Source organism: Lissotriton vulgaris, chromosome 4_1 (genome assembly GCF_964263255.1).
Source record: "Lissotriton vulgaris chromosome 4_1, aLisVul1.2, whole genome shotgun sequence".
NCBI lineage: Eukaryota > Metazoa > Chordata > Amphibia > Caudata > Salamandridae > Lissotriton > Lissotriton vulgaris.
In genome coordinates, this window is record NC_141691.1 from 133,905,832 (window position 1) to 133,933,665 (window position 27,834).

Here is a 27,834-nt window from a genome sequence, read left to right on the forward strand (position 1 = left end):
ACTCCACTCTGCGCCGCTGCACACTGAGCCGCTCCACTCTACGCCACTCTACGCCACTACACTTGACGCCGCTCCACTCAGCGCCGCTCCAATCTGTGTCACTCCAAGCGACTCCACTCTGTGCCAGAACTCTCTGCACTACTGCACTCTGCGTCACTACTCTTTGCACTCCTACACTCTGTACCACTACTCCCTGCACTACTGCACTCTGTACCACTACTCCCTGCACTGGTGCACTCTGCGCCACTGCACTCTGCGCCACTATTCCCTGCACCACTACTCTCTGCATTAGTGCACTCTGCGCCACTACTCCACTTCTCTCTGCGCTTCTACTCTCTGCTTCACTGCACTCTGTGCCACTACTCTGCGCCACTACCCTCTGCACTACTGCACTCTACTATGCACTGCATTCTACAATTCTACATTGTATGCCTCTGAATTCAATGCCAATGGACTCTACTCTACGCCACTCCAGTGTATACCATTGTACACGACTCCACACTATGGCTCTCCACTACACGACACTCTTCTGCCACTCCACTACACAACACCCTTCTGCCACTCCACTCTACAACACTCTTAACACTATACAACACTCTACTCCACTCTTTGCCATTCCACTCTACGGCACTCCATGCCACTCTCCTCTATGCCACTAACTTTTTGCCATGCTGAACAGCAGCCACGGTGTGGTACAACAACATGACTGAAACCTTTGGCAAAGCCAATAGCTCTTGCATAGACGAGATCTATTGGCTTTGCCAATGCTTGTTTATAGCTGGAGATGGCTTTGCTCGTTTTCTTTTCGAAGTCTGTGGCAGAGCCTTGACACTAGCACAAGCAGGGCATCAGGTCTCTTTGCAGCCTTGTATCTTTCTGCGCCAGCTGGGCACCTCTCTCTCTCTTCTCTGCTGCTGCTGCTTGTCTGCAGTGACCTGAACCTGTTCTTTCCTTTCTGTTCCTAGGTCAGCAGCAAAGATGAGGACTTCCTGGACCTCTCGGTCGATGTGGAGCAGAACACTTCCATAACACATTGCCTAAGGTGAGCAAACACTTTCTTTTTTAAGTAAGGGGAGGTTTCTTTTGCCTTTTAATGGAGGCTGTGAATGTCTTCTGTGCATTTGAAGCTGTGCTGTTCTGGGCGTCTGCGAGATGTGCCTCGCGACCACCACGGCTGCTCTCGTGGGGGAGATGAAATACAAATGAGAACATAAAGTGGAATGATGGCGCGTGTGGCTCAGCACGCCGGGATAATGCTCGTAAATTATAGCGTGTCCCACTGAGCGCTGACATCATATAATTATCTGCTTAATTCGGAGCTGCATGCGGGCTTCGTGTGTTTACTTTTTTCTAGGCTGTAGACTGAAAATTGCCGTCTTTATTTCAAGTATTATTTGAAGATACTCGGTAATATTGTAGTATACTTTCCATGTAAGTGTTTCTTATACATTAGACGGGCAGACTCTACTTTTCCCAATGAATATATGAGCAAAGCCCTCCGTTTTCCCTCCTTTGTAGGCAAACGTTTTTTTCTTCCGTTTTATATAGCGCGACCTCGACCTGAAGGTATTGGAGCGCTTTACATGAGCACCAGTTACGTTACCCAAAGACACTTTCATTTTTGTTAGGCACGGGGAGATTGAGTGATTTGCCCAGAATCACAGGATGTTTTAGCATCGTTGCCGAGACTCGAACCCGGTTCTCTCATGATAGACAGCTGTCTCTCTCAGGCTGCAATAATAACTCACTGGCATTATGCAAACAAGGCATCCCACTCTTTGCACAGCATTAATGAACTGTCAAGGGGCAGCTTTTTGAGGATTCTCTGGAATGAGTGTTGGATCCACCAGTGGTCCCTATGTCTGCCACCTTTCACCTAGTCCCATCATCGCCTGGGGGACTCCCTCATACCATTGCAGACAGAAGGCTGGGAATATTCTTTTACAGTGAGCTGCCCTTTTCCTCAAATGTAACATGATTGAAAAGGAAGGAACTACCAGCTAAACGTGCTTATGAAGTTCCTGAATAAATAAGCAAGAAGTCCAGAGCAGGATGCTATCGTGATGTGGTGTGTCTGTGTGTGCATGGGCAGTGTGGACATGTACAGAATGTAGCTTGATTGGTGGAAGCGCGTTATGATGCCCAGACTGTTGGTTGGGTAAGATGGGGCAGCCTGTAAGTTAATTAAAGTTGGAGGGAGGATACATTTCTGACATAAACTTTAGAAATGTAGCTGTTTCTTGGGGCCTAGCATGTATTAAGAAGTTACCTCCTACTTAAGGGGCTTAAGTCCCTTTTGTGTGAAAATCCTGCTCTCCATCTACAACAATTTACCAAAAGCATTTCGAAGAACCTGGGTGGCAATGCAGTGAACATGTGGAGGCTGAGATCGAAGGCAGTATACCTGAGGTTTGAGAGGAGCCTTGCAACCAGGAAGGAGTAAACTGGCACCTTCACCCTAAAATCTGCCAGCAAACGCTGCCAGTACTTGTGGATGGCCCGGAGGAGCACAGTAGGAAAGTGGGGGCGGTGAGCAAAGGTCTGGTGGGCTATAACATGAAAGTGGTTGGTGTGTCTCAGTGCGCTGCAACAAGGAGCTCAATCGAGGGCAGTAATCTGGATATTTGATGGAAGTGTCTGATCAAGAAGAGAGCTGATCTCTACCGTTTATAAGCTGAGCTGTTTGTCTTGCTTATAAATGAACTAAGGTTTAATGCTATTGCGTTTTGATATAGTTAGAAATGGGGGTCTCTAGTTAGCAATGGTTTGCACCCTTGTACAAGTTGGGACCCTTCTTCTAGTCAGGGTAAGGCGGATACACTTCTAAAATTGCCCTTGCTCACCCCCATGGTAGCTTGGCACAAGCAGACAGGCTTATATAAGGCAGTGTGTAAAGTATTTGTGCACACATATGGTAATACAGTGAAAACACTACAAACGGACACCACACAAGTTTAGAAAAATAGGTAATCTTTATCTAAACCAAACTGGACCAAAACGACAAAAATCCACAATACAGTAATCAAAATGTAGTCTTTAGAAGGTAAAAGCAGTTCTGTCCATAGCAAATTGTAGATGCAGCACTTTCAACACAAAGTACCTTGGATGCATCACAAGCAAACACAGCCGCAGGGAAGGTGATGCGACGGTTCCTTACGCGCAGGGAAGGTGATGCGTCGGTTCCTTAATCCAGGGGAATTGATGTGTTGGTTCCTTACTGCCAATCAGGGGAGGTGATGCGTCGGTTCCTTACTGAAGGGTAGGTGATGCATCGGATTCTTACAATGCGGGGAGATGATGCGCCGGTTTCCTACGGCGGTCCCGGTGTCCTTGTATAGTAGCCACCCTGGTACAATCTCATATTTGTCAGTTCCCGATGCGGCAATGGTGCTGCGTTGGTCTCTCCAGCTGCGGTCCCATGATGCATTGGTTCTTTCAGCCGCACAGCAGAGCCTGCATCGGTATCAGTGCAGTGATTTTGGAGCTCGGTGCACGGGATTCGGCATGTGACAATTTCTTCAGCAGCGTAGCAGCAATGCATTGGAAAAGGGTGAGGATGCATAGCACTTCTTGTAGTTGCATCTCTTTTCCAGCTCCCAACAGCAGGAACAACCACCAGCGGCCCAACTCAGCAACAGGCACCTCTTGGCAGATCAGAACTCCCTGAAAGTAAGTTTACGGGAGCTGGTGGTGAAGTGTTTGTGGCCCTGCGACTTCAGAACAGGAGGCAAGCTCTACTTCAAGCCCTTGGAGATCTTCTTCAAGCAGGATACACAGCATACAGCACACAGCAAAGTCTTTGTCCTTGTCTTGGCAGAAACAGACACTGCAGGCCAACCCCAGACAGCACACTACAAAAGGGCAGTGCTTTTCCTTCAGCTTTTCTCCTTGGCAGAGGTTCCTCTTGTGTCCAGAAGTAATCTAAAGTTCTGGGCCTTGATATTTATACAGCATTTCTTTTTGTTCTCTTGTGGCAGAGAGGCTCTGTGCTCAGTCAAAACCAGTTCTGTCCTCTCTGGTCCAGCTTCCTGGCAGGAGGTGAAGACAGCATTGTGTAAGGCAGACCAGGCTCGTTCAGGTGAAAGGAAATCTCCTCCCCCCCTAACTCTAAATGTAGCCCAGGTCTATTCAGCCCAGCCCTGACTCTTCCATGAAAGACTTGGCATAAGGCATCTTTGGGAATGCCTTATGCCAAGTGTATGTTTGGCCTGAGACATACTATGGTGATAGATGATAGGTGAGAACAAGGGTGCTGTCCTCGGATTTAGGGTGTGCACACTCTTTATCACGGACCAATAATGGTCCTCTTAATCTATAATATTTATTTCCAATGAAAAATCTTTAGAGACAATGTCCTTTATGTCATTTTTATTCGTGTATTTCTAATGATGCTTTCTCATTGAATACGTCATTTTCCAATTATTAGCAGGTTTCAATGGTACAACATAACACTTTCACCCAATGCATTTTGGGTACAAATGGACCCTTCGTCGGGGGTCTCTACGGAAGGAAATAAAGAATACATAATGAGCCCCAAGCTACGTTCTAGGTCATTAAGTAACATACCTCATTTTCAACAAATCCTGAATTTTATCGCTTGAAATAAACGAGTTGCTCAACACATGTCTGATAATAACTACATGACATTTGGGCGCTAGAGGCTTAAAGATTGACAAAATTAAGAACCAACTATCGTCTAAATTAAACATAATGCGCTTTAAACAAACAAAGATTCCTCTCGCATTTATATGGCGTTGCTCGCCCGTACTCACAGTGAGATGTAGCGTCACAGCTTCCTGCTCTTTCATCCAATACCTGCCGCATTTAGATCGCTTAGCGCTAACCCCCCTTATAGCTGCTCTGATAGGTCGGTTACGCGATCACGTGGTCGCTGCATATTAAAAATGCTAACATTGCGTCTATGTGAAAAAATGAAGATTCACTCCCGAAACCCACTAAATCTAGCTTGTATTTACTCTACCTAAATCAAAGCTGAAAATTACCGCCCGTGATAATTTAATAAAAAACCTACTCGAGGTTATTGAATGTAAACCCTTTGCAGGACCATAATTGGCTGGCGAAAATTATAGATTAATCAACATGTGCAATATTATTAAACATAATAAAGTCTGAGTGTGAAACGCTATGTATTATACCTATGCTCATGCAAATATGCCTGGAAGCAAAAGCGGTCGGCCATTTTGGAACGGTCAATTAGATTCACTGAAAATACAAGGGTTCTATGTATGAAAGAGGCAAACGTATATCACAAGATAAATAATACGAATTACAAAGAACAATTCTAATATAACAAAACTAATGTTGAAAACAAAATATGTCATACAACGTCATGAAAACGAGCACAATGTCCTCCGCCCTGTCAGGGCAAATCCTGTCTCATAGATCAAAAATCTATAGAAAACATGTAAGTTCCAACCTGTCATTGAGCCCATCTGGCTGAAGGCTTCCCATTTTTTTAATCCAAAAGTATTCAGATCTCAGTCTCATTTTATGTGTATCAACATCTGGGCGACCTTTGACCACTTCTAATATGGTGAAACGTAACTGGGCGATGTTATGTCCTGACTCTGTCCAGTGGGCTGCCACTGTGGATTTTGTATTCTTTAACCGGATATTACTCTTGTGCTCGGTTATTCTTACCTTCACCTTACGTTCCGTCTGGCCCACATATAACTTACCACATGGGCACTTGATGCCATATATAACTCCTTTGGTGTCACATGTGCTTGAATGCTTTAATTGTATCACTTGTCCCGTCCTTGGATGTGTAAAAGATGATCCCGTTATTACATTGTTGCAATGTGTACAATTTTCACATTTTCGCATTCCTTTATATGTGGGTTCATTGGGTTCCTTGTTCTTATGCTTGAGCAATTCTTTGAGATTCTTGGATCTGTTGTATGCGAATGTTATCCGGTTGGCAAATAAAGGCTGTAAATCCGGTTCTTGGGTGATAATGGCCCAATGTTTTCTCATGATGTTTGTGATTTTGGCCGATTGCATGGAGTATTTCAAAACACATACTGTGAGTTTCTGATCCATTTTATCTTTTTTAGTTAGTAAGGATTCTCTTGGTAAAGCCATGACTTTATTTTTTGATTCTTTCAGAAGTTGTTTAGGGTACCCTCTTTTCTCGAATTTCATGATCTGTCTGTCGATGGTTTCAGAAGCTTCCTTGGTGTCTGATGTGATCCTTTTATATCGAATGAATTGAGACATCGGGAGATGTTGTTTCAAAGCCTGGTGATGAAAACTTAAGTAATGCAACCCACTGTTGCGATCTGTTTCTTTGATGTGTACACTTGTGTGTATTTGGCCCTGTTTGATAGCGACTTTTACATCCAAAAAGGATAATTCTTGGTGATCTATCACATGTGTGAACTTGATCCTGGCGTGTACCGAATTCAGTTTCTCTATGTTAGCTGTGAGTTCTTCTTTTTTCCCTTTCCACATGATGAATATGTCGTCAATGAATCTTTTAAAGACAAGCAATCCTTTTTGCCAATCCGGGTTGTTCAGAATATGTTCATTTTCGAACTTAGACATGAAGATGTTCGCGTAGGAAGGTGCCCCAGCAAAGCCCATGCTGGTCCCACTGCACTGTGCATAATATTCTTCATCCCATTCCAGGTAACTGTGGAATAGTGCAAAGTGTAGAATTTCCATCAAGAAAATTTTTTCTGAACCTTTCACCTCGTTCTTTAGTAAGCACCACTCCATTGCCTCAAGTCCCTCATTATGGGGGATCGAGGTATATAGTGCAGTGACATCAATTGAACTTAGCCAAATTTTCTTCATTTTCGGGAATCTTAACTTCTGTGAGAACATTTAAAAACGCAGTAGTGTCTTTGAGGTGGGTGCACCAATTTTGAACTAATGGTTGTAAAAACCAGTCCAGATACTGTCCAATGGGTTCGGATAACGACCCACAGGCTGATACTATCGGCCTGAACGGTGGATTTGTTGGGTGCTTATGCACCTTGGGCAACATGTAAAACTGTGGTCTCCTTGGGTACTTTATATTCAGAAATTGATAAGTTTTGTTAGTGATCCATTTCATTTCTAAAGCCTTGTCTAATATCTCTTTCAATGTGATAGCGAAAGTCTCTGTAGGGTCTTGTTCCAGTTTGTGATAAATGGTAGTGTCTTGAAGATGTTGTTTCACACTCTCATTATAAAAAGTTGAGTTCATTACAACTAGGGCTCCCCCTTTGTCTGCTTTTTGAATGGTTATATCAGTCATCTTTTTCAATGTATTCAATGTGTTCCATTCCTTCTTAGAGAAATTAACCAGTTAAAGAAGTAAGACAAAAAAACGAGAAGTGAGTGCAACTGTTGATCAATATAAACATACTATGGTGAGAAATATTCTAAGCTCAAGCGTGTGTTCCTGATTGGTGTTGCAGATCGGGGAAGAAAGGGTTGTGCCCTCCTGCAGTTTATAAACCTTATGTTGAAGACAGCTTGCTTGTCAATTATGGTTCAAGAATACTGTGTTTTATCATGCATGTTATTATTTGCTTGTTTAAAATTACGAGTCTGTTTGGCAGCTTGGGGAAGTAGAGTATAGGGCCTTCTGTGTGATCGTTAGTCTGTGTACTCTATGTGCATGTTCTTGTGTTGTGAAGATGAGGAAGGTGTCCCTTCGATGTGTTTTTTTGGTGATGCAGTGGGTGCCTTCATGCAATGTCTTTGTTTTCGATTTGTAATGTGGGGAAGGTGGGCACCTTGTCTCAATCTATGTGCTCTTGTTTTTCAGAGAGTGGAAGATATGTTTTATTCCCGGTCTCTGTGCACATGTTGTTGGGGATGCAGTGTAGGAATGGCGAATACCCAACCCTGTAACAGAGTTTGGCAAAATGTGTAGTACATGCTTGTTGTGGTGTGTAATGGTCACATGTTTTTCCTGTATATGTTCTTGGGCTAGTTGTCATGGTGTATGAATAGGAGGATTCAGCTGTTGCCTAGCCCTGGAAGCAAAGCGCATTGATGTTTTTGAGTGGGTTGTTAATGGGTTTCTCCTATATGTGCCCAGGGGCATGGCATCATTGTGTACAGGCAGGGGAATTTGATAGGTGCTTGGTACTAGAAGCTGAGTACATTGATGTTTGTTTACTTTTGTGTATGCTTTTTTTGTGTTGAATCTTTCAATGTTAAGTGAGGATGGAAGGATCTGATGGTCATGCGATTTAGCTTCTAAGAACATAACAGTAGGGTAGGTGTAGGTTGTATTTGATTAGCACGAACCTATCCAAAAGGCGGTGGAGCACTTTATAGAGTCAAATACAAACATAAAGTCAACGATTGATAGGTGAGGTTCTGGTTTGTGGATGGTTAATGCATTGTGATGCAGTGTTCTGTGAAGAGGTGTATCTTCAACTCTTTTCTAATCTGAGCAGTGTTAGAGCGGTCTTAATGGATATGGGGATGTTGTTTCTGATACTGGCTGCATAGATGCAAAAGACCTGCTATCTTGTTTTTTTCCATTTTTGCACTTATAAAGGGTGCAGTGTCCTAGCTGCTGGTGTGTCCAGAACCATATGGCTACTGAGATTGAATGCAAGATAAGCTGTGCGAGTTATGTTATGTTATGTTAAGGGGGTGCTTGTAAAGCGCACTGTCACCGTGGGTTTCCTGGCGCTGATTGGATGCCGAGGGGACAGAGGGACTTTAGCTAGGTTGTGGGAAGAGCCAGGTTTTTAACGATTTACGGAATTGGATGAGGGTGCTAGAGGTCTTGATTGGGGAAGGGAGGGAGTTCCAGAGTTTGGGGCCAAGGTAAGCAAATCTCCGACCACCAGATCTACAGAGTTTGATGGGGGGGACAGCCAGGAGGTGTAGGTGTGATGATCTAAGATTACGTGAGGGACAGTAGGGCTGGATGAGGGATTTCAAGAAAGCAGGGCAAGAACCAGAAAGAGATTTGAAAATAAGGCAGCCGAGCTTAAAGGCTGCCCTCAGGCTAACAGGGAGCCAATGCAACTTGATAAGGAGAGGTTTGGCAGACTGCCATTTTGGTATCCCGAGGGCCAGTCTCGCCGCCTGGTTTTGAATGATTTGCAGCCTATGGATGGAAGATTTGGGCAAACCATGATAGATGGAATTCGAAAAGTCCAAGCGGGAGAGGACGAGGGCCATAATAACTTGCAGCAGGGCATCGGGGGTGAGGAGGCAAGCCACCTTCCTGATCCTGCGCAGCTGGAACATGCAGGAGGAGACCACTGTCCCCACCTGGGGCCCAAGAGATAGCCCGGCGTCAATGGTGACCCCGAGACTTTTCACCGAGGCCACCGGAGTAGGAGGGAGACCAAGTTCTGCCGGCCTAAAATGCGAACCCCAGTGGGCGAGTGACACTTGTTGTCGCCAAACGTAGACGGCATATACTTATTCAGTTATATGGCTATGCCCATCGGATCCTCCGCACACCACCGATCTAACCCAAACTCCAGCAAGCCACACAACACAGAAGGGGACAATACGCGGCTTAGACAAAAGACACACAAGGAACATCACAAGTCCTAGGAGCACGAGACGACCACACAATACATACACACATGTAAGATGCAAACTACCTCAACTTGGAGCTAAAATAGCTATGCAGTGCATATATGGGTATCACAAACTCACATAAGAGAAGGAGAAGCTAAAACATGAATGTACAAGCCATGTTAAGGAACTATTTAAGAAAAGCTATACAACGAACCTTTTTCTCTGATTGGTTATTACTTGCCGTACCCTATAAAGCATGTATATTTATAGCAGATTTCCATTAAAAAGAAAATGTTGCTAACTTGACACACTAGTTGTACAGCTTGATATGTTGGACTCTCACGGATCTGACCGAGGTTACAAAGGTTGGGGTAAACTTACTCAGTGACTAGGTAAAAATCTGAAGCAATGACAAATTGGTGGCTAATGTAAGATTTCAGTTGCTGTCTTAAAAAGTCTGATTATGGATTTGAGCTGCCTACTAAGGTTATTTGCGTTTTTACCAAAATCCTTACACCAGAATTCAGGATGTAGCCACTAGGTATCACAGATATACAAACCAGTTACAGACAAGTAACTTTCTCTTTGACCATTTATATTGGACTGACAGCAAACTGAGTTATCTCTTCATTAGATCACCTTAACAACCGTTGAAGCAGTGAACATGTAGTAATGTAATAAAATAAATCTGCAATGTAGAAGCTGTCTAGAAGCTTGCATCCAAAGAGCTTGATTACTGAGAGCACATGTAAAAGGCCATGATCTATCTATGCTTTTTCAGTCAGTGGTGGGTCTACCAAAGTCTTCAATCAAGCCCTTTTATGATGTTTGCCTTTCCACTTCCTAAATCTTACAAAGTATGGCTCCAGAATCAGGAGCAAGAGTCTGGTTCACAGTCTTGATTTCAGTATCAAAGATTTGGAAAGGCTACTTAGTTTGCTGGTCTCTGCTGTGATACAGAGGGCAACAAGGCAGTGAAGACGTCATTTAGGAAATCTGAATAAAGAAAAGTGTAAACAGCAAAAGGGCGGTGGTGACGCCGCTCTACTAAAATACCAGTAAGGTTTCATTTACAAGTTTTCAGCCCACCATTGACGTTGATTACATGATCCTGAAAGGTTTAATGACAGAGGAATGTTTGCTTTTGCCTTGGGACCATTTTTTGATTTCTAAAGAGTGTGTATGTGGGGATGATTCTTCTTCAAGCAGTACTGGTGGATTGTTGTGAACTGCTACCAAAAAGAGTGACCTGAAGCCTTGACCAAAGCTGCTCAGGAGCAGAACTAGAAGATTTCAGTGCAGGCTGGTGCTCTAAAGGGAAGGACATGGTTGCCTTTGTGTCTTGAGAGTATGTTTCTCACAAACCTATCCTTCCCTTTCAAAGCCACTGTTTTAAAATAAATGTAACCGGGCTGGTCTAGCATTTACTCTGTGTATTATCTTCACACCATATATACACAGTTTTGGGGAGAATGCTTCGAATTTCCTTCCCAGCTGTTGTCTCTCCTTGTTACTCTTCTCATCCATTGAGATTTCCACATGTGATTTGATGCCCCAGCTGCAGGTTCTTCTTTCCTCACAGTAGAGGGTTGTGCCAATCCCCCCACAGCTCGTCCCACACTCATCTCATCTCTTCCTCGACCTGATGCTGATTGTTCTCAACTGAACGAGTATCTTCATCAGTTCCCGTTTTTGGTCAAGTTTAATGAATTTTTAATTTCACCCTCACTCCCTAGTTAGTACATTATTTAGCTAACTTTAACAGTGAGATTGTTCCTAATACTACTGAGTTACATGCACACAATAAACCTCTTCCTGGAACAGTAACTCCAAAATATCTATTGCATAATGAACTTCGACTTCAGCTCTACATTCCTTTGGCTAATTGTCCGAAAGAGATCAGCTATAAGAAAGGCTGACTCCAAGTTCCTACCAACTGTAACAAACTCAAAAGGCATTGGTGTCTCCAAAAATGGAAGGCAGGGGGGTGGCGGGGATTTGCTGATAGTACATTTTGCGTGCATCAAAGGCAATTAAAGTGCTATACGGACAGGAAGCCGTTCCTTCAAATCCTGAATCTTAACAAGTGTAGACTGTACAATTACCCACGTTCCTAAACAGAGCATGGCCATAATGATTCAGAAATCTCCCTTTGCCTTGTGATTGAAACTGGCAGTGACATGAACCACGTGACTCCTAAAAAACAAAGAACTTATCTGGCTCTGCGAGAATTTTAATAGCTGTCCTCAATATTAAACACAAATATTAGCGCTGAGGGACACATTCAGAAGGTGTGAGTCACCCAGATCTATAATCCGACTTCTGGACAGATTATAAGACCGAATCCACAATGCCATGCACAGGTAAGTACTGACTTCACGTGACTAAAAAGTGAAATATATTCATTTATGTATCCAAGGTAGTGTAGTCCTACCCAACCACTCGGAGATTCAAACGTGGTCCTTGGAAACCAATCTGGTGGTCCTTTCTTAAAGCTGGTCTCTAGACTCCACTTCCTCCACAACAGGAGTCAATTCTTTGGAGACAGCGCCTCATTTTAGTGACTGCATTCTGACATTTCACATACATGCTGAAGACACATAGAAATATTGTAACAAAAGGGCAAGAGGGCTCACACACAATTGTCACCTTATTCCAAATTACCTCTCTCTGCGTACGGGCCAGAATGTGCTCTTCCTTAATGCCAACAAATCCTAGTCATTACTTGCCCCTTCACTCTCCTGGTATTGTTTTGGCTAACCTTGGTCACTGGTCTCATTAAGGCACTTGCAAGAGCAGTCCTTTGAGTGCCATTGAATTGGATATTTGTTATTTACAATGTGAAGACCCTAAAGAAACGGATCATGCTAATATTCATAGACATGTTATCAAGATTACATGATTTTTGGAAACCAGAAGGTGGGTTCCCAAATAGTCGTGTGACATTTTCTCATCGGGGCAAATCGCATTTCCCGCTATTGATTTTGAAACATTTGTGTGTCTACCAGGAGTTTGTAAGTAAATTTTGTTAGTAAAGCAAATAAGTAAAATCACAGCTGGCATCAGAATATTGTGCAGTAAGGTGTGTAGTGCCCTGAACCCCATCATTTTAGTGACTGTCTTAATAATTGAATCAATATTTTCTTTCTCAACAGAGGATTCAGTAATACAGAAACTCTATGCAGTGAATATAAATATTACTGTGAGCAGTGCCGCAGTAAGCAGGAAGCACAGAAGAGGCGAGTATAAGATGGCTTACTCTAAATGTTGAAAATGGATTTGTAAAAATTGATGTATCCTTTATATTTTGTGATGTTCAGATGAGAAGATGCAAAAGGTTAAATGTCAAATTTAGTAATATTATTCCATATGCTGGGTAGATCACTGTATCCCAACTCTGATGTGGCACATATTTGCTTAGAATATGTAAAGTTATTTTAGGGTTGGTCTGGGTTGGAGGAGGGGAGTGACACAGAGTAACACTTGAATGTCCTGGCAGTTCCTCCCCACCTTCACTAGAGGAAAGTGTTGGGTCTCCAGGAGACTTCACTATGCCTGCTTTCACCACAGCCTTTAATCAGGCTAGAAAACACTTGTCCTGTGGATAGCCATGCCTCTGCCATGTGTGAAGTCTGCTGACGATGGACCGATCGATGGAGGGCAGGAGCTGAATTTAAATGCACTTCAGACCCAGCAGCATGTGGGACACTACAGTCATGATTTGCTAGCTGGAACACTGAGAAGCATCTCCCACTCTCAGCTTGCCTTTCTGTAACGGAATGTTGTACCCCGCCTTTGACATGTTATGGACGTCACAGTTCCACCTGCTACTCAGCAATGTGAGAGGGAGACCATGATCCTGCCTCAAAAATGTTTTAATGTCTTTGTACTCCCAAAACTTAAAAGAAGTTGCCGTCCTCAGTTTTGCATCTGAGACTTGTCCGAGAAGAAGCCTATGTCTATTTTGTTGGATCTATCCGCTGCCTTTGACACGATGGACCATGAAATCTTGTTGGATCTAGTCCAAGCAGCAGGTATAAATAGCTTCTCCTTTCAATAGGTAGGATCTTATCTAAAGTAGTCCAACTGACCTCCTTTGTAGCAGAAAGTGTGCCAGGAAAATATGGATTCCCATAAGAATTTGTGCAGTCCCCTCATTTGTTTAATATATATCTTAGACTCTTAATAAGAGTGTGGCTTAGAGGCGGTGCTGACTAATTATGCTGAAGATTTGCAGATTCTACCTTGTTTAGATGGAAATCCCACTACTTAACTAGACTTCCAAAATACTATGGGCCAGATGCAGCAACCGTTTTTCTCCTCACAAACAGGCCGATTCGCAGAATCGGTCCTTTTGCGATTGCAAAAAATGCTTTTGCAATGCATGAAACCCAATTTTGCGGTCAATCAATCAATCAGGAGTTTGTTAAAGCGCAACTACTCACCTGTAAGGGTCTCAAGGCGCTAGGGATAGGGGGGTGCAGGTTCCATTCCATCAAGGAGGGGGTCTGTCGAAGAGCCAGGTTTTGAGGTTTCTTGCGAAGATGGGGAGCGATGTTGTCTGTCTGAGGTGGAGCGGAAGGGCGTTCCATGCTTTGGCCGCGAGGAAGGAGAAGGAGCGGCCTCCTGATCTGGTCTTTCTGGTGCGGGGGACCTTGGCGTAGGAGAGCTGGGCTGATCGTAGGGTCCTTTGGGGTGCGTGGAATTTGAGCCAGCTGTTCAGGTATGCTGGTCCGGTGCCGTGGAGGGCCTTGTGTGCATGGGTGAGCATCTTAAAGGTGATTCTCGCCTCGACAGGGAGCCAGTGGAGTGTGCGCAGGTGCTGGGAGATGTGGCAGTGTTTTGGCAGGTTGAGGACCAGTCTTGCGGCGGCGTTCTGGATGTTCTGTAGCTTGCGGATGAGGTTTTTGTTTATTCCGGCGTAGAGTGCGTTGCCGTAGTCGAGTCTGCTGGTGACCAGGGCGTGAGTGACTGTCTTTCGGTGTTCGAGGGGGATCCATTTGAAGGTCTTACGAAGGAGGCGGAGGGTGTGGAAGCAGGAAGATGAGACAGAGTTGATCTGGCGGTCCATTTTGAGCTCGGAGTCCAGGATGATTCCCAGGTTGCGTGCGTGGTCTGTGGGGGTTGGCGGGTTTCCGAGGGCGGTGGGCCACTAGGTGTCGCTCCAGGCGTTGGGGTTTGGGTCCATGATGAGAACTTCTGTTTTGTTGGTGTTTAGTTGTAGGCAGCTGTGTTTCATCCATTTGGCGACGGCTTCCATACCTTCTCGAAAGTTGCGTCTGGCGGTGTTGGGCTCGTTGGATAGGGAGAGGATGAGCTGGGTGTCATCTGCGTATGACACGATGTTGAGTCCGTAGGTTCTGACGATGGGGGCAAGTGGAGCCATGTAGACGTTGAAGAGCGTCGGGCTGAGGGAGGAGCCCTGGGGGACTCCGCAGGTGGTAGGTGTGGGGTCTGAGAGGAAAGGGGGGAGTCTGACCCGTTGCGTCCTGCCGGAGAGGAAGGAGCAGATCCAGTCGAGGGACTTGTCCTGGATTCCTGCGTCGTAGAGTCTGCGTATTAGGGTGCGGTGGGAGAATGTGTCGAACGCCGCTGATAGGTCTAGGAGGATGAGGGCTACTGTTTCTCCTTTGTCCAGTAGGGTGCGGATGTCGTCTGTTGCGGCGAGGAGGGCGGTTTCCGTACTGTGGTTTTTTCTGAAGCCGGATTGGGAGGAGTCGGGGATGTTGTGTTCTTCAATGAATGTGGCGAGTTGGCTGTTGATGGCTTTCTCTGACTTTCGCTGGGAAAGGGAGCAGGGAGATGGGTCTGTAGTTTTTGAGGTCGGTGGGGTCCGCAGAGGGTTTCTTCAGGAGGGGGTTGACCTCTGCGTGTTTCCAGTCGTCGGGGAACGAGGCGGTCACCAGGGAGCGGTTGATGGTGTGGCAGAGCATGGGTGCGATGGTGTCAGCGGCTCTGTTGAAGATGTGGTGGGGGCAGGGGTCCGTGGGGGCCCCTGAGTGGATTGACTTCATTGTCATCAGTGTGTCTTTGGTGGTGAGGGCTGTCCAGTCATCAATCGCTGGTTTCCGGGTGTCGGGGGTGGTTGGTGAGGGTTCAGTGTGTTGGTTGTCTTCGTCGAAGTTGTCGTAGATGCTCTTGATTTTGTGGTGGAAAAAGGTGCTGAGTTTGTCGCAGAGGTCTTGTGAGGAAGGGATGTCGGTAGACTCGCTGGTGGGTTGGGCGAACTCCTTGATGATGCTGAAGAGTTCCTTGCTGTTGTGTGCGTGGGTGGAGATTCTGTGTTCAATCACTTTTTTCCTCGTTTCTCTGATGAGTTGATGGTGAGCGTTGGTGGCGGCTCTGAAGTTGTTGTGAGCTTCTGTGGATTTGGTGTTTCTCCAGGCCTTTTCGAGGCGGCGGCATGTGCGCCTGGACTCTCGAAGTTCGGTGGTAAACCATCTGGCTTTCTTGGCACGGGTATTGTTGTTTTTCTTGAGGGGGCTATGGTGTTGGTGCTGTCCGATATCCATCTATGCAGGGTTCGGGCTGTGGTGTTGGGGTCGTCGTTTTCCGCGATGGTTGGGGTGGAGTTGTTGAGTGAGGAGATGAGCTGGTCGTTGGTGATTTTGGTCCAGTTTCTTTGTGGAAGCAGGTGCTGGTGTCTGTGGATGGTGGGTGTTCTGAAGGTGAAGTGGACGCAACGATGGTCGGTCCATGGCCGGTAACCTGTTACTGAATCGCAAAATGGGTTTGCGATTCGCTATTTGGAAGGGGCGTGTTTAGAGCGTCCCTTCCAAATAGCGAATCCTAACACTATGCATGAATGTTTTGTGAGCTTGAATGCGATTGCAAAACATTTGCATTTTACCACCTACTTCAAGTAGGTGGTAAGCCATTCGCAAATGGGATGGGGTCCCCAAGGGACCACTTCCCCTTTGTGAATGTTTGTAAAAGTACTTTTAAGAGCAGGCACTGGTCCCTCTGCACCAGAGGGATTTTTTTTCTCCCCTAGAGCCTCGAGCTGGGGGAAGAGCTTCCCCAGCTCCAGAGGGCCCCCCGTTTCTGTGAAATGACAATCAGCGCGCACGTCGCTCTGACGTCTTTTCACAGAAACCAAAAATTAAATGAGCCTTTAGGTTCATTTCAGTTTTACTTTCTATGTGCTCGGGGGGGCTATCTCAGAGCATGTAGACAGATGGGAGAGGTATCATTGGAAAGGGGAGAATCTCCCCTTTCCAATTTAACCCCTCCTCAGTGATCACTGCTTGGGGATCGCCCCAGGAGGGCAATCCCCAAGCAGGGATCCACCAACTAGACACCAGGGAGTGGGGAGTGGCCCCTTGGCCAAGGGCCTTTGCTCCCCCAAATTAGGCATATTCAGTCTTTCTGCAAAGGATTTTTTTGTTGCCATATTTAATTAGAAAGGGGGCTGCCTAAACGGGCACGCAAATGCCCCCACCCCCCTGCCTAAATGACAGCCTTTCTGCCCCACCTGGGGGCAGAAAGCCCACTAGACGCCAGGGATTTGTTTTGGGGAAATTTTAATTAGGATGGGGGCTGCTCAAAACAGGCATGCCAATGCCCCCACCCACGCCACAATTATAGCCTTTCTGCCCCCGAGGAGGCAAAAAGCCCACTAGACGGCAGGGATTTTTTAGGAGGCAATTTGAATTAGGGTGGGGGCTGCTCAAAACGGTCATGCCAATGCCCACACCCTGCGCAACAATGACAGTCTTTCTGCCTCCGTGGGGAGTAGATGGGGCTGTAGCCCCCACTCTGCCCCTGCACTCGGGGAGGGGGGGGGGGCAGAAAGCCCACTAGAAACCAGGGATTTTTTTGGGGGCAATTTTAATCAGGTCCCACCCCTGCCAAAATTACAGCCTTTCTGCCCCCCTCCCCCCTCTCCCCCTCTCTCTCCCCTTCCCCCCCCCCCTAGAGGTAAAAGCCCACTAGACACCAGGGATTTTTTTGGGCAATTTGAATTGGGGAGGGTGCTGCCCAAAACAGGCATGCCAATGCCCCCCCCCCTCCCCCCCCACACACACACACAAAATTACAGTCTGTCTGCCACCCCGGGAGGCAGATGGGAGCTGTAGCCCCCAATCTGCCCCCCCTGGTGGGGCAGAAAGCCCACTAAAAAACAGGGATTTTTTTTGGGCAATTACAATTAGGGGTGGGGGCTGTTGAGAATGGGCATACCAATGCCCCCACCCCCACAAAAAAAATAGCCACAGTTTTTTGGGCTACCCACCGACCACCAATTCCCCCCCCCCCACCCCGCCCCCCATTGCCCCCCAGGGCGTCAGAAAGCCCGCTAGGCACAGGCTTTTTTTCAGCAATGTGCCTATCTGTGGATTTAGGGCCCTAGCACAGCTGGCACATAGGGAAACCTAGCAAAGCTGTACATTTTTAAAAACTAGACACCAAGGGGAGTCCAGGATGGGGTAACTTGTCTGGCTCTCTCCAGGTTCTGTTACCCAGAATCCCTTGCAAACCTCAAAATGTGTAAAAAAAAAACAACTAATTTTCCTCATATGTAACAGTATATTGCTTTCAAACAGCTGTCATAATTAGAAGTTGTTACAGGTGAAAACGTTGACACACATGGCTGTGTTTTTCATCTTTTTCAACAAATTTTCAATTTTTCATATATTCCACTGTTAATAAAGAAACCTTGAAGGATCTACACAAATGACCCCATGCTCAATTCAGACTTTTGTCTACTTTTCTAAAATGTATTGCTTCCATACCCACTTCTACCATTAACTGGAACGAGGTTGAAATCACAAAAAATAGCAAAAGTATGCTATGTCCCAGAAAAATGGCAAAACTGTGTAAAAAATTTTGGTTTTCTGACAAACGTCTTCTTTCCCTGAAAGCTGGGAAAATTGTGATTTGAGCCCGACATACACTTTGTTGATACCAATTGCAGGGAAAAAACAAGATGCTTTTCAACTGTAGCCCTTTTTTCCCATTTAAAAAAAAAAAAAAGAAAGAAAATGTACCTATATTTTGTCTAATTTCTGGGTCCCCTCCAGGTGAATCCACGATACACTTTGTACATTTAGAATCCCTGTGATGTTAAAGAAAAGGACACAAATTTGGTGTGGATACATTATGTGGCCAAAAAGTTACGGGGTATAAGCGCAAACTACCCCAAATAGCCTAAAAAAGGATTAGCACAGGGGGGGTTTAAGGAAAACGGGCTGCTCTACAAAAACAAATGATTGCTTTATTTAAAAGCTATCACAGACATGGTGATCTGCTGATCTCACCAGGCCACCATCCCTGTGATTTTTACGATTCTTAGGGGATCGCAAATTGCGACCGTCATTAATATTCATGAGGTAGGTCATTTGCGACCCCTTAGGAATCGCAAAAAGTGTACTGCACATTTAAAAAAATGTTTTGCGATTCCCCAATTGCGAATCGCAAAGATTCGCAATTAGGGAATCTCAAAACATTTTTTTAATGCTTCTGGCCCTATGTGCTTTATTTTCGAATGGATAAAAAAATAGTAACCTGTAACCGACTACTGATAAAACAGATGTTGTGATAATGAATAAAATACTGATCTTTGCACCCTCTTTTGGCTTTAGCGGTTAGGACATTTTAGGCTTGAGCCTCCTTGGGGAAGAACAGGGAACAACGTAACATCTATACCTACTCTGCCCGAACCTCCCACAGTGGCACAAAGGAATATGCCACCTTACCACGTATGCTTTTTTTCTGCATGCAATTACAACACGGTCGTTAAAATGTGTACTGATTCCACAAGTGGGAACGCCTTGCTCTGGGGGGTGCTGGATGTTGGAATAGGATAATTTACTATTCCAACATCAGTCTGTGCAACAGTAGGGAAGGTGTTGGATTTTAAATCCAACACCTTCTGACCGCTCCGCAAGTCGTTGTTCCGACATGCGGAGGAATGGTATGCGTTGTTACAATGCGGTCGTTGTAACGACCACGTTGTAATTGCATGCGGTGCTCTGGATTCGGCGTAAACAATGTTTACCGGCACAAAGTGATGAGACCGCAAGAGAGGCGCACCCCCACAGAGAGCGGAAATGCTGGATGAATGCAAAGTCAAAGCCTTGCTAAAGGGAGTTATGTCCATGGACATAACATCACAGAGATCCCATAATATTTACGCTAATGTTGATAAAGGTTTTGCTCTGATAATTTTGAGGAATACGTTGTTATTAGAATGTAGGGAAGTGCAAGGAGAGGGGCCACCGAAATCACAGAAAGGATCCCAACCAACATAGGGAGTTAGAGAATGGAAGCACTTTTAATGTCTACAATAATGGGGCAGGTGGAGAACATAATACATTGTAGGGGAGCTGGATAATAGATTGAATCAAGAAATTAGTGTGTGGAGGGGTGCCCATACACCCACTATTCTTGTTATGGGAGATCTCCACTGCCACTTATGCCCGGCCTTATTCCCAATAGATGTGGATTGGTCTCATTGCCCGATGGATAATGGGCCTCACTTTGAACACACACTAGAAGGCTTGGCCTTCACTAAACTTTTGAACACACATGATCTAGACCATACCATTAATATGATGGCTGTTCAGAGGGATGGCAGTTTACCACCAACTTTTAAGGGCAGAGGGTGCTCTTCATTTATTGATTATATCCTAGCCTCTAGTGTTTTTAAAAATAGAATCGCTAGTGTAGGGATAGAATGGAGCCCCTTTAGCGACCATAATCTCCTAGTATTGGAGCTGTTTTATTGGGCTTGACCCAGATTACGACAGCATGGTACTATCATTGAGAATGTTGTGGATCAGGGTCGACGATTGAGGTGGTCCAAAATAGATGGGGCTAGCTTCTACAAATCCCTGATGGATAGTGGGAAATTAGCTATTGAGGACTGTCTGGATATGGCAATAGAAGGTCCTGCGCTACTCCGGGCATTTGGGCAGATTGCTAGCCTGATAGATGGACTGCTAAAAACTAGGGCACCTCAAAGGATATGTTGTCATCCACGATGGTTTGATCGTGAATGTTCTCAGGCCCTGAGGGAGCTAAAAAGTACTCTGAAATCTAGACCAAGGGACCCCCAAAAAGTCGCATTGTGCAGAAAAAGGTATAGGAATGAGATATAGAGGATGAAATAAGCCCTACAAGGGGAAGCATGGGCAGATTTAAGAGAAGCGGGGGAAAAAAGGGACATGTCTGAATTCCGGAGGATTATTAACAGACCTAACTTCCACGACGACAATGTACCTGAAATAGGGACTAACATTTTACCGGACCAGTGGGTTGCTCATTATAGGGGTCTATATAACCACGAAGTAGGAACAGTTGAAGAACTCGTAGAGCAGGAATACCAGGGTCAGCCCGTAGTTTTCTCCATTAAGGAGATCACTGCTGGGATTGAGGGACTGACGAAAAATAAAGCCCCCGGCCCAGATGGTATCCCGCCTGATTTATTTCTGAGCTGTGTGGAGCTGTGGGCCCCTATAATGACTAGGATTATAAATGCTGCAATTAGCTGTGGCTTGCCACCTTCATGGTCGATGGCTATTATTGTCCCTATTTTTAAAAAGGGCAACAGGGATGACCCCCAGTGCTGTAGCCCGATATCATTGATTGATGTATCTGCTAAACTTTTGGGTAGGGGGATCCTAAACCGTCTGGCTGAGTGGACCGAGGAAAACATCATCATCTCGGACACTCAGTACGGTTTTAGGACAGGGAGGTCCACAAGCGACCAGTGCTTGAACCTTTACATGTTGACTGCCAAATATACTAAGGCTAGCAATGAATCCATTTACTTGGGGTTCATGGATTTGGCAGCTGCCTTTGATCATGTGAATAGGGACAAGCTTTGGGACATGAGGACCGTAATGGGGATTGAGGTTGGTCTAATAAACATCTTAAGGGAGCTTCATAGTGAAACCTTGGCGAAAGTCCGATACAATGTGGAGGGTGGGCTGACTGAGTCATTCCCTTGCAGACCTCGGTACGCCAAGGCTGCATTCTTGCGCCTTTTTTATTTTCACTTTATATAAATAACCTAGAGCAGTTTCTGTTAAAGTTGGGAACAGATTGTCCACGTGTAGGGTCCCGGCATATTCCTGTGTTACTTTACACGGATAACGCGGTCCTACTCGCACGTACACCAAAGAGTCTGCAGATTTTGGTTGATGGGTTTGTTAAATTTATGGGCTCCTTAGATCTGTCCGTTAACTTGGGCAAGTCTTATGTGCTGCTGGCTGGAAACAAAGCATGCACTAAATCCACTTTTACGATAGGAACCCACAAAATTGAAAAATTGAAAACATTTTCTTATTTAGGGCTACTATTCGATGGGTCTCTAAAATGTAATGCCCTAGTGGAGGAGCGCTGTTGTAAAATGATTGCCACTAATGGCGCAATTGCCAGTTATGGGCGCAGAGTAGGTAGATGGTGCCCCGAACAGGTGATGAACCTGTATGGCTCTATGTGTTCTAAAGTTACTTACGGGGCGGAGGTATGGGGCTTTATTAATGTCTGCCAACTTCAGCGGGAAGAGAACAAATATTTAAGATCCATTCTAAAAGTGCCACAAAAGCACTGCTGCTGCAATAGTACACAGGGAAACTAGGGAGGCCATACCTAGAAGATTTTGTGAAGCTCAGACCAATCGTAGCATGGTTGAAAATCTGGGTTAACCCTGAGGCGTCAATAAGTAGGGAAATCTTAACTGACTGCCTTGGAAGAGACAAATGTATGCGAATTCCATGGCTCAACTATGTTAAGGCTTCCTTAGAAGCCCTGGGCCATGAACATCTCTTTGCTGATCCGGGAGTAATTGTTCCCCAGCATAAGGCGATTATAAAGAAAGCATTTTTAGCCCAGAAAACAACATTGAGAGCAGAGGCTGAAGGGATGAAAAAAACTGTGAGTGCTTATAACTTGGTTAAGAGCACTGAAGGAATGGAGCCATACTTATACCTGATGTATAATGCCCAGGACAGGTTTTTAATGTGTCGTTTTAGGCTCAATTTATTACCATATTTATTAGCGTCTCCATTAGGGTTTTTAACTACAATTGAGCAGAAGGGTACCTGCGGTTGCGACAATAGGTCTCCGCAGGATTCCCTTCATTTTTTATTGCTGTGTCCTTTTTATTCAATGCCCAGGCGTAGATTCTTGGTTGACATTTAAAAAAAAATGAAATTGAAACGTGCACGAGATGCCCTAAAAGTGGCGGTTCGACTAAGGGTTACGAGAGGGGGAGACTGATTGCAAGATTTCAGATATATTTTATTGTATTCAGAATGACCCTTTTTCTCCTTTTTAATGAATTACTTTGTAAGGATTCTAACAATGATTTAATCAGATTTTATGAGATGCATGTATGTGCTTTTATGGTGATTTTTAATCGTCGAATAAAGAATCCTTGACTTGACTTGACTTGAATGGAAGCACTTTCCCACAAACCACAGAATGACAACATTTACCATTACTACATATAGTGTTAGAGGGTTGAACTACCCCAAAAAGCAAAGGCATTCTCTAGGAACTGACTGATAAAAAAACAACATAGGGTTACTCTAGGAGTTTCACCTATTGCTTCAAGATCACCAGCACGTTAGAGACAGAAATCCCTAAGCAATACTTATCCTTGGGTCTCCTTAGGTAGGAAGAAGACCGCAGAAGTGGGAATCTTGGTTCACCGGAAATGCCCTCTTCAGATACATTTCTGAAATATTCGGAAGGCAGATGGGGTAGCATTAAGAGGCATCCACAATAGTGAGCCACTCGTGTTGGCATTGGCATGTGGTCCCAACTGTTCATTAGCCACATTATACAAACTCTAATGGCATGGGCACCACAGTCTAAATTGGTAGGAATAGAGCTAGACCTTATGCTAAATGGCATGGTGGACAAGACAAGACAAGACATGGGTGTTGGCCGATATCCCATCAACAGGAAGGGCCAAATGAGGGATCTGGGGTTGGGAGACCCTTGGAGGACCGTTTACCCTTTAGGAACAGACTATTCCCACACCACAATGGCACACAAGAGTTATTCAAGACTATATTACCATTGAGCTGTGCTGCCCCACACAGAACTGACAAAGAGTAAGGGAACAATGGCATCTATAAGATTCACAGCCAAAAGGCCCCATAGTGGTGAACAATATCAAGAAGAGTCTAGGGAAAAAAACATGCATGAAAATCCAGGTGCGATCCGAGCATTATGTATGACAGGCACTGAAATCTGTTTTAATGGGGAACCTTATAAGAGGCTGCAGACTAAAGAAGATGAAAGAGGCCTTGCTGTCCCAACGAAAGGGAGAGCTGAAAGAACTGGAATTGGCTCTCAAACGCATACAACCACAGAAAGTTTGGAGGAAGATTGCAATGAAGAGGGCCCAATCAGAACAGTAGAACTCAATTGGGCATCTCATCTATTGGCCAAGTTAGACAAATAATTTGATGAAATGTACAGTACGTCCGTCTGATTTCTACCAAACATTCTGAGAGTGCGCCGGGCGCAAATCCATATTGTTAAAGTCAACTATTTACAGAGGAAAGGGATAAGACCCCTCCTCCTAGAAATGTCACAAACACTTCTACCCATGAGATTCATTGTGCCCCCATGAGAGAGTAACACACCTGGAAGAAGCAGAATTATCTAAGATATCAATTAGTTCAAGGGGAGATTGGAGGAACGAATTAAAAAGAGGAATTATTAAAAGCCACCTCAGCCTATCTAAAGCTCCAGGCCCCAAGCAGGTTCTCAGCCACCTATTGTAATTAAAATTAACTTGAGCAAATCAGAGATTTCAGCTCCTAAAGCTCAAATTTGGATGGTACAGGATATGACACCACTGAAATGGGCTAAAATAAGATACCTGGCCATAGATCTGGCCAATACCCCCGTCAAAGCCAGGGAAATTAACTGTAAACATTTAAAGAGGGTAGTGAAAGTGGGATTGGGCAGTTGGCAGCACAGAACATGATCCCTGTTAGGGTGGATCGCAGCGATTCAATATTGATCATCCTGAGACTATTATCCTCGTAGCATGTGTGGCTGTAGATATGCATGCTCTGCATACTCCTGCCATCTAGTGTTGGGGTCAGACTGTTGCCTCTTGTTTTTCTTTGAAGAAGTCTTTCGTTCCTCATTTACTTCTCCTCTGATCTTGAACGTACATGGGCCGACTCCAATATTTGATTGGTCTTTCCTGGCAATCCGGTTAGAAATGCATCAGCGTTGCTCCGAGTCTCGACCTGTTCAACGTTGATTGTTGCAGCCCTTGAGCCGTTGTCTTTCTTTCCTGTTGCCGAGAAGGCTTTTTGATTTGTCTACTGTCTATTGAACCTCCGCCGCTCTAACCGCTAATGGCATTGTCTTCAAATACACGCAAGGAGATGATGGACGGAGCGCTGAAACTTTTCAGACTCTCCTCTTCAGTCACAGATCTGGGTTGAATCCATCATCGTTCTTTAGCCAACTTCGCCACCCCAGTTCAGACACAGATATATGCAAATCAGTCTTGACCCTGTGCCTCGTGGGAACAGTACAGCCCGAACTGCCAAGCCATGTCTTCCCTGGACCGTAAACAAGCATCCTGGGACCGGTTTCTGGGTAACACGCTTCATCAGCCAGGCTAGCTTGAATCCAGTGGCAAAGTGAGCAAGGGACCCACGTCTGGGCATACCCTGCCAACTTAGGACGAACAAAGCAAACACAAGGAGATGATGTACGGAGCGCTGAAACCTTTCCATCCATCATCTCCTTGTGTTTGCATTGTCTTCAAATAATCATGTCTCCTAGCACTCTAGGTGCCCCTGGCCTTTGGGGCAGCACATCCTTACCGATGCTGGAGAATGAGGGTGTGCAGAAGGTTATGGAAAGCATGACCTTCAAAAGATGTCATCTCTGCCACTGCAAGTACTCTTGGGCTGATCTCCATACCTTCTGTAACCTGTGCCTCTCGCCAGAGCTCGAGACCCGCTGCAGCTTTTGTTCAGATTTCTGGAGCAAAAAGACCCTTCAGCATCAAAGAGACAGGCGGTGGGCCCACAACAAAATGCATTGGTCATCATCGGAGATGCCGGACATCTTTGATGAAGCAGACCCTTTTGGTGCCAAAGAAGAAGAATCTGGCAAGCCAACTGAACTTCCTGCTTACCAACCAAGTCCCAAATCATAGGCTCCGGCTCCTCTGAGGCCACGGAGGAAGGTGTTCAAGAGGCAAAAGAGGCATCCAAAGATGTCCCATCTAACTCCAACATAGACCTCCTCTGAAGATCACATCAAGATGCTGGAGAATGGACACTTAAACCTCTTCTAAGACTTATAAGGGGCTGCATGTCAAAGCCGAGCACCGCGTCTCTGGAGTCCGGTGTCAGGCTCAGTGCATAAGTTCTGCTAATCTCTGAGGGCTGCAGCCCAGGCCACTGGCAACGTCCCTCCCCCTGATACGGAGAGTAAGTGCATCAACGCAGCTTGCAAGAGGGTAGTGGTCGGTGCCACCACGCACTGGTGCATCGCCAATTCAGTTGGCCTTCTGTCCCAATATAATGGGGTGCAATAGGAAGAGATTGAGGCTCTACTCCAGCATCTCCCTGACCAATACTGTAAAAGGAAGGAGTAGATCGTAGAAGAAGGGAAACTCATTTCCGAACACTACCATCAGGTGTGCCCTCGATGCAGTTAATACGGCTGCTGCAGGAGGGATGGGGGTGTTTAAATACCTCTGTCATCCTCCGCCGCCTCTCATGGCTGCATCTGTCTGGCTTTAAGCCAGAGATGTAGCAACATCTTATCAACCTGCCCTTCTACAACACCTGTTTGGCCTGCAGGTTGATGACATGTTGGAAAAAATAAAGAAGGACATCACCACGGCAAAGGCCATACCTAGTTCCTTCTGCCAGGGGCTCTTTTCAAACGCAACAAGCAAAGGCTAGGTCCAGAGGCACTTCCTAAGAACCAAACCAGTCCTACCAACGGCAGCAACAGGGTTATGACCAAAATGAAGGTAGAGGTTGAATGCAGGGCTCCTTCAAAGGGAACAGTGCCACAAATGGAGGCAGAGGCACTCTCGCCAAGGGAACCTCTACCTCCAGTAACTCACTTGCTTCCACCCTTCCCCTATCACACTACACCTGTGCGGGACAGAATACAGAGGTTTCTTTTCCATTGGGATGAGATCACTACACGTGTGTTATACCTATCTTCAAACACAGCTACTGCCTGACTCTTATTTTAGCCAACCAAACATCCCCCCCTCGCTCACACACACCCTCAGCCCTGAATTCCTGGCCATGTTGCAAGAGGAGATTCAGGGGCTTCTGCTCAAGGGCGATAGAGGTAGGGCCCTATCAACACAGGCAAGGGCATCTACTCCCTTTACTTTTATTCCTAAAAAGGGATAGTTCACTCCGGCCAGTGCTCAATCTTAGGCCTCTCAACAGGTGCATCCTGTCTGAAAATGTCCATATGGTCACCTGTCAGGATGGTATCCCGATGTTACATAAATTAAACTTCATGACAATATTAGACCTGAAGGACGCCTATTTCCACATCCTAATCAATCTGGCTCATCGGTGCTTCTGTGATTCATGGTAATTGGACAGGTCTACAAATTCAGTGTTGCCTTTCGTAGTCACCACAACCCAAAGGGTTTTCACTAAATGACTAGCAGCCCACCTCAGAAATGGGGTCGCTGGTTGATCAAGAGTGCAAGCAGACAACACTACCCAAGCTGCAATCTTTCTACTACACACCTTGAGGTTTACAATAAATGCCACCAACCCCCACCTTGAGCCACTGTCCAGAACTTCCTGGGGGCAGTCCTAAATGCAGTCTTGGCAAAGCTAACCCTAGCCCGTAAACTGTAGCGTCATCCCAGCAGCTGCTTTTTTCAGGCACTTCATCCTCTCACAGTTTGAACTGTAATGCTCCTCAACTATATGAGGACCTCTTGCAAAGTTCCCTGTGTGCTCACTCCAAAAGTACCTTTCAGATGAATGGTCACAAATGGAGCATCGTTGGGAAGCTCTACTGTTGATAAGGGCGGGCAACCTTCGCTCTCGCCAGTAGTGGAACAGCAACAGTCTCAGATCACTTAGCGTACTGGAGAAATCTAAGCTGGAGCTATAGTATAAAAAGATTCAGGAACAAGATACTAATTAACCTGACATTCACGATCTATACAAGAAGCCGGGGTTGCAGTCAGAAATATGTGAGAAAGAGGCTGAGGGAGGAGGTGGCTGGGGAACGGGGGGAGCAAGGTGGGGGAGTACAGGGCAGGAAGGGAAGCAAGGGTAGAGGTATTCTTGAAAGGTTGATTTAAATTGGAATTAAAAAGGTATTATAAAGGGATGT

General features: G+C 45.5%; 1 protein-coding gene across 1 annotated transcript in view; it reads left to right on the plus strand.

The window, feature by feature from the left end:
* The window catches only part of LOC147718472 (ubiquitin carboxyl-terminal hydrolase 12-like), a 226,589-nt gene that overhangs the window by 166,814 nt on the left and 31,941 nt on the right, over positions 1-27,834 (plus strand). Inside the window, exons 5-6 of the mRNA XM_086918395.1 lie at positions 966-1,042; positions 12,666-12,749. Coding sequence (XP_086774521.1) covers positions 966-1,042; positions 12,666-12,749 — 161 coding nt within the window. The remainder of the gene's footprint in view (positions 1-965; positions 1,043-12,665; positions 12,750-27,834) is intronic.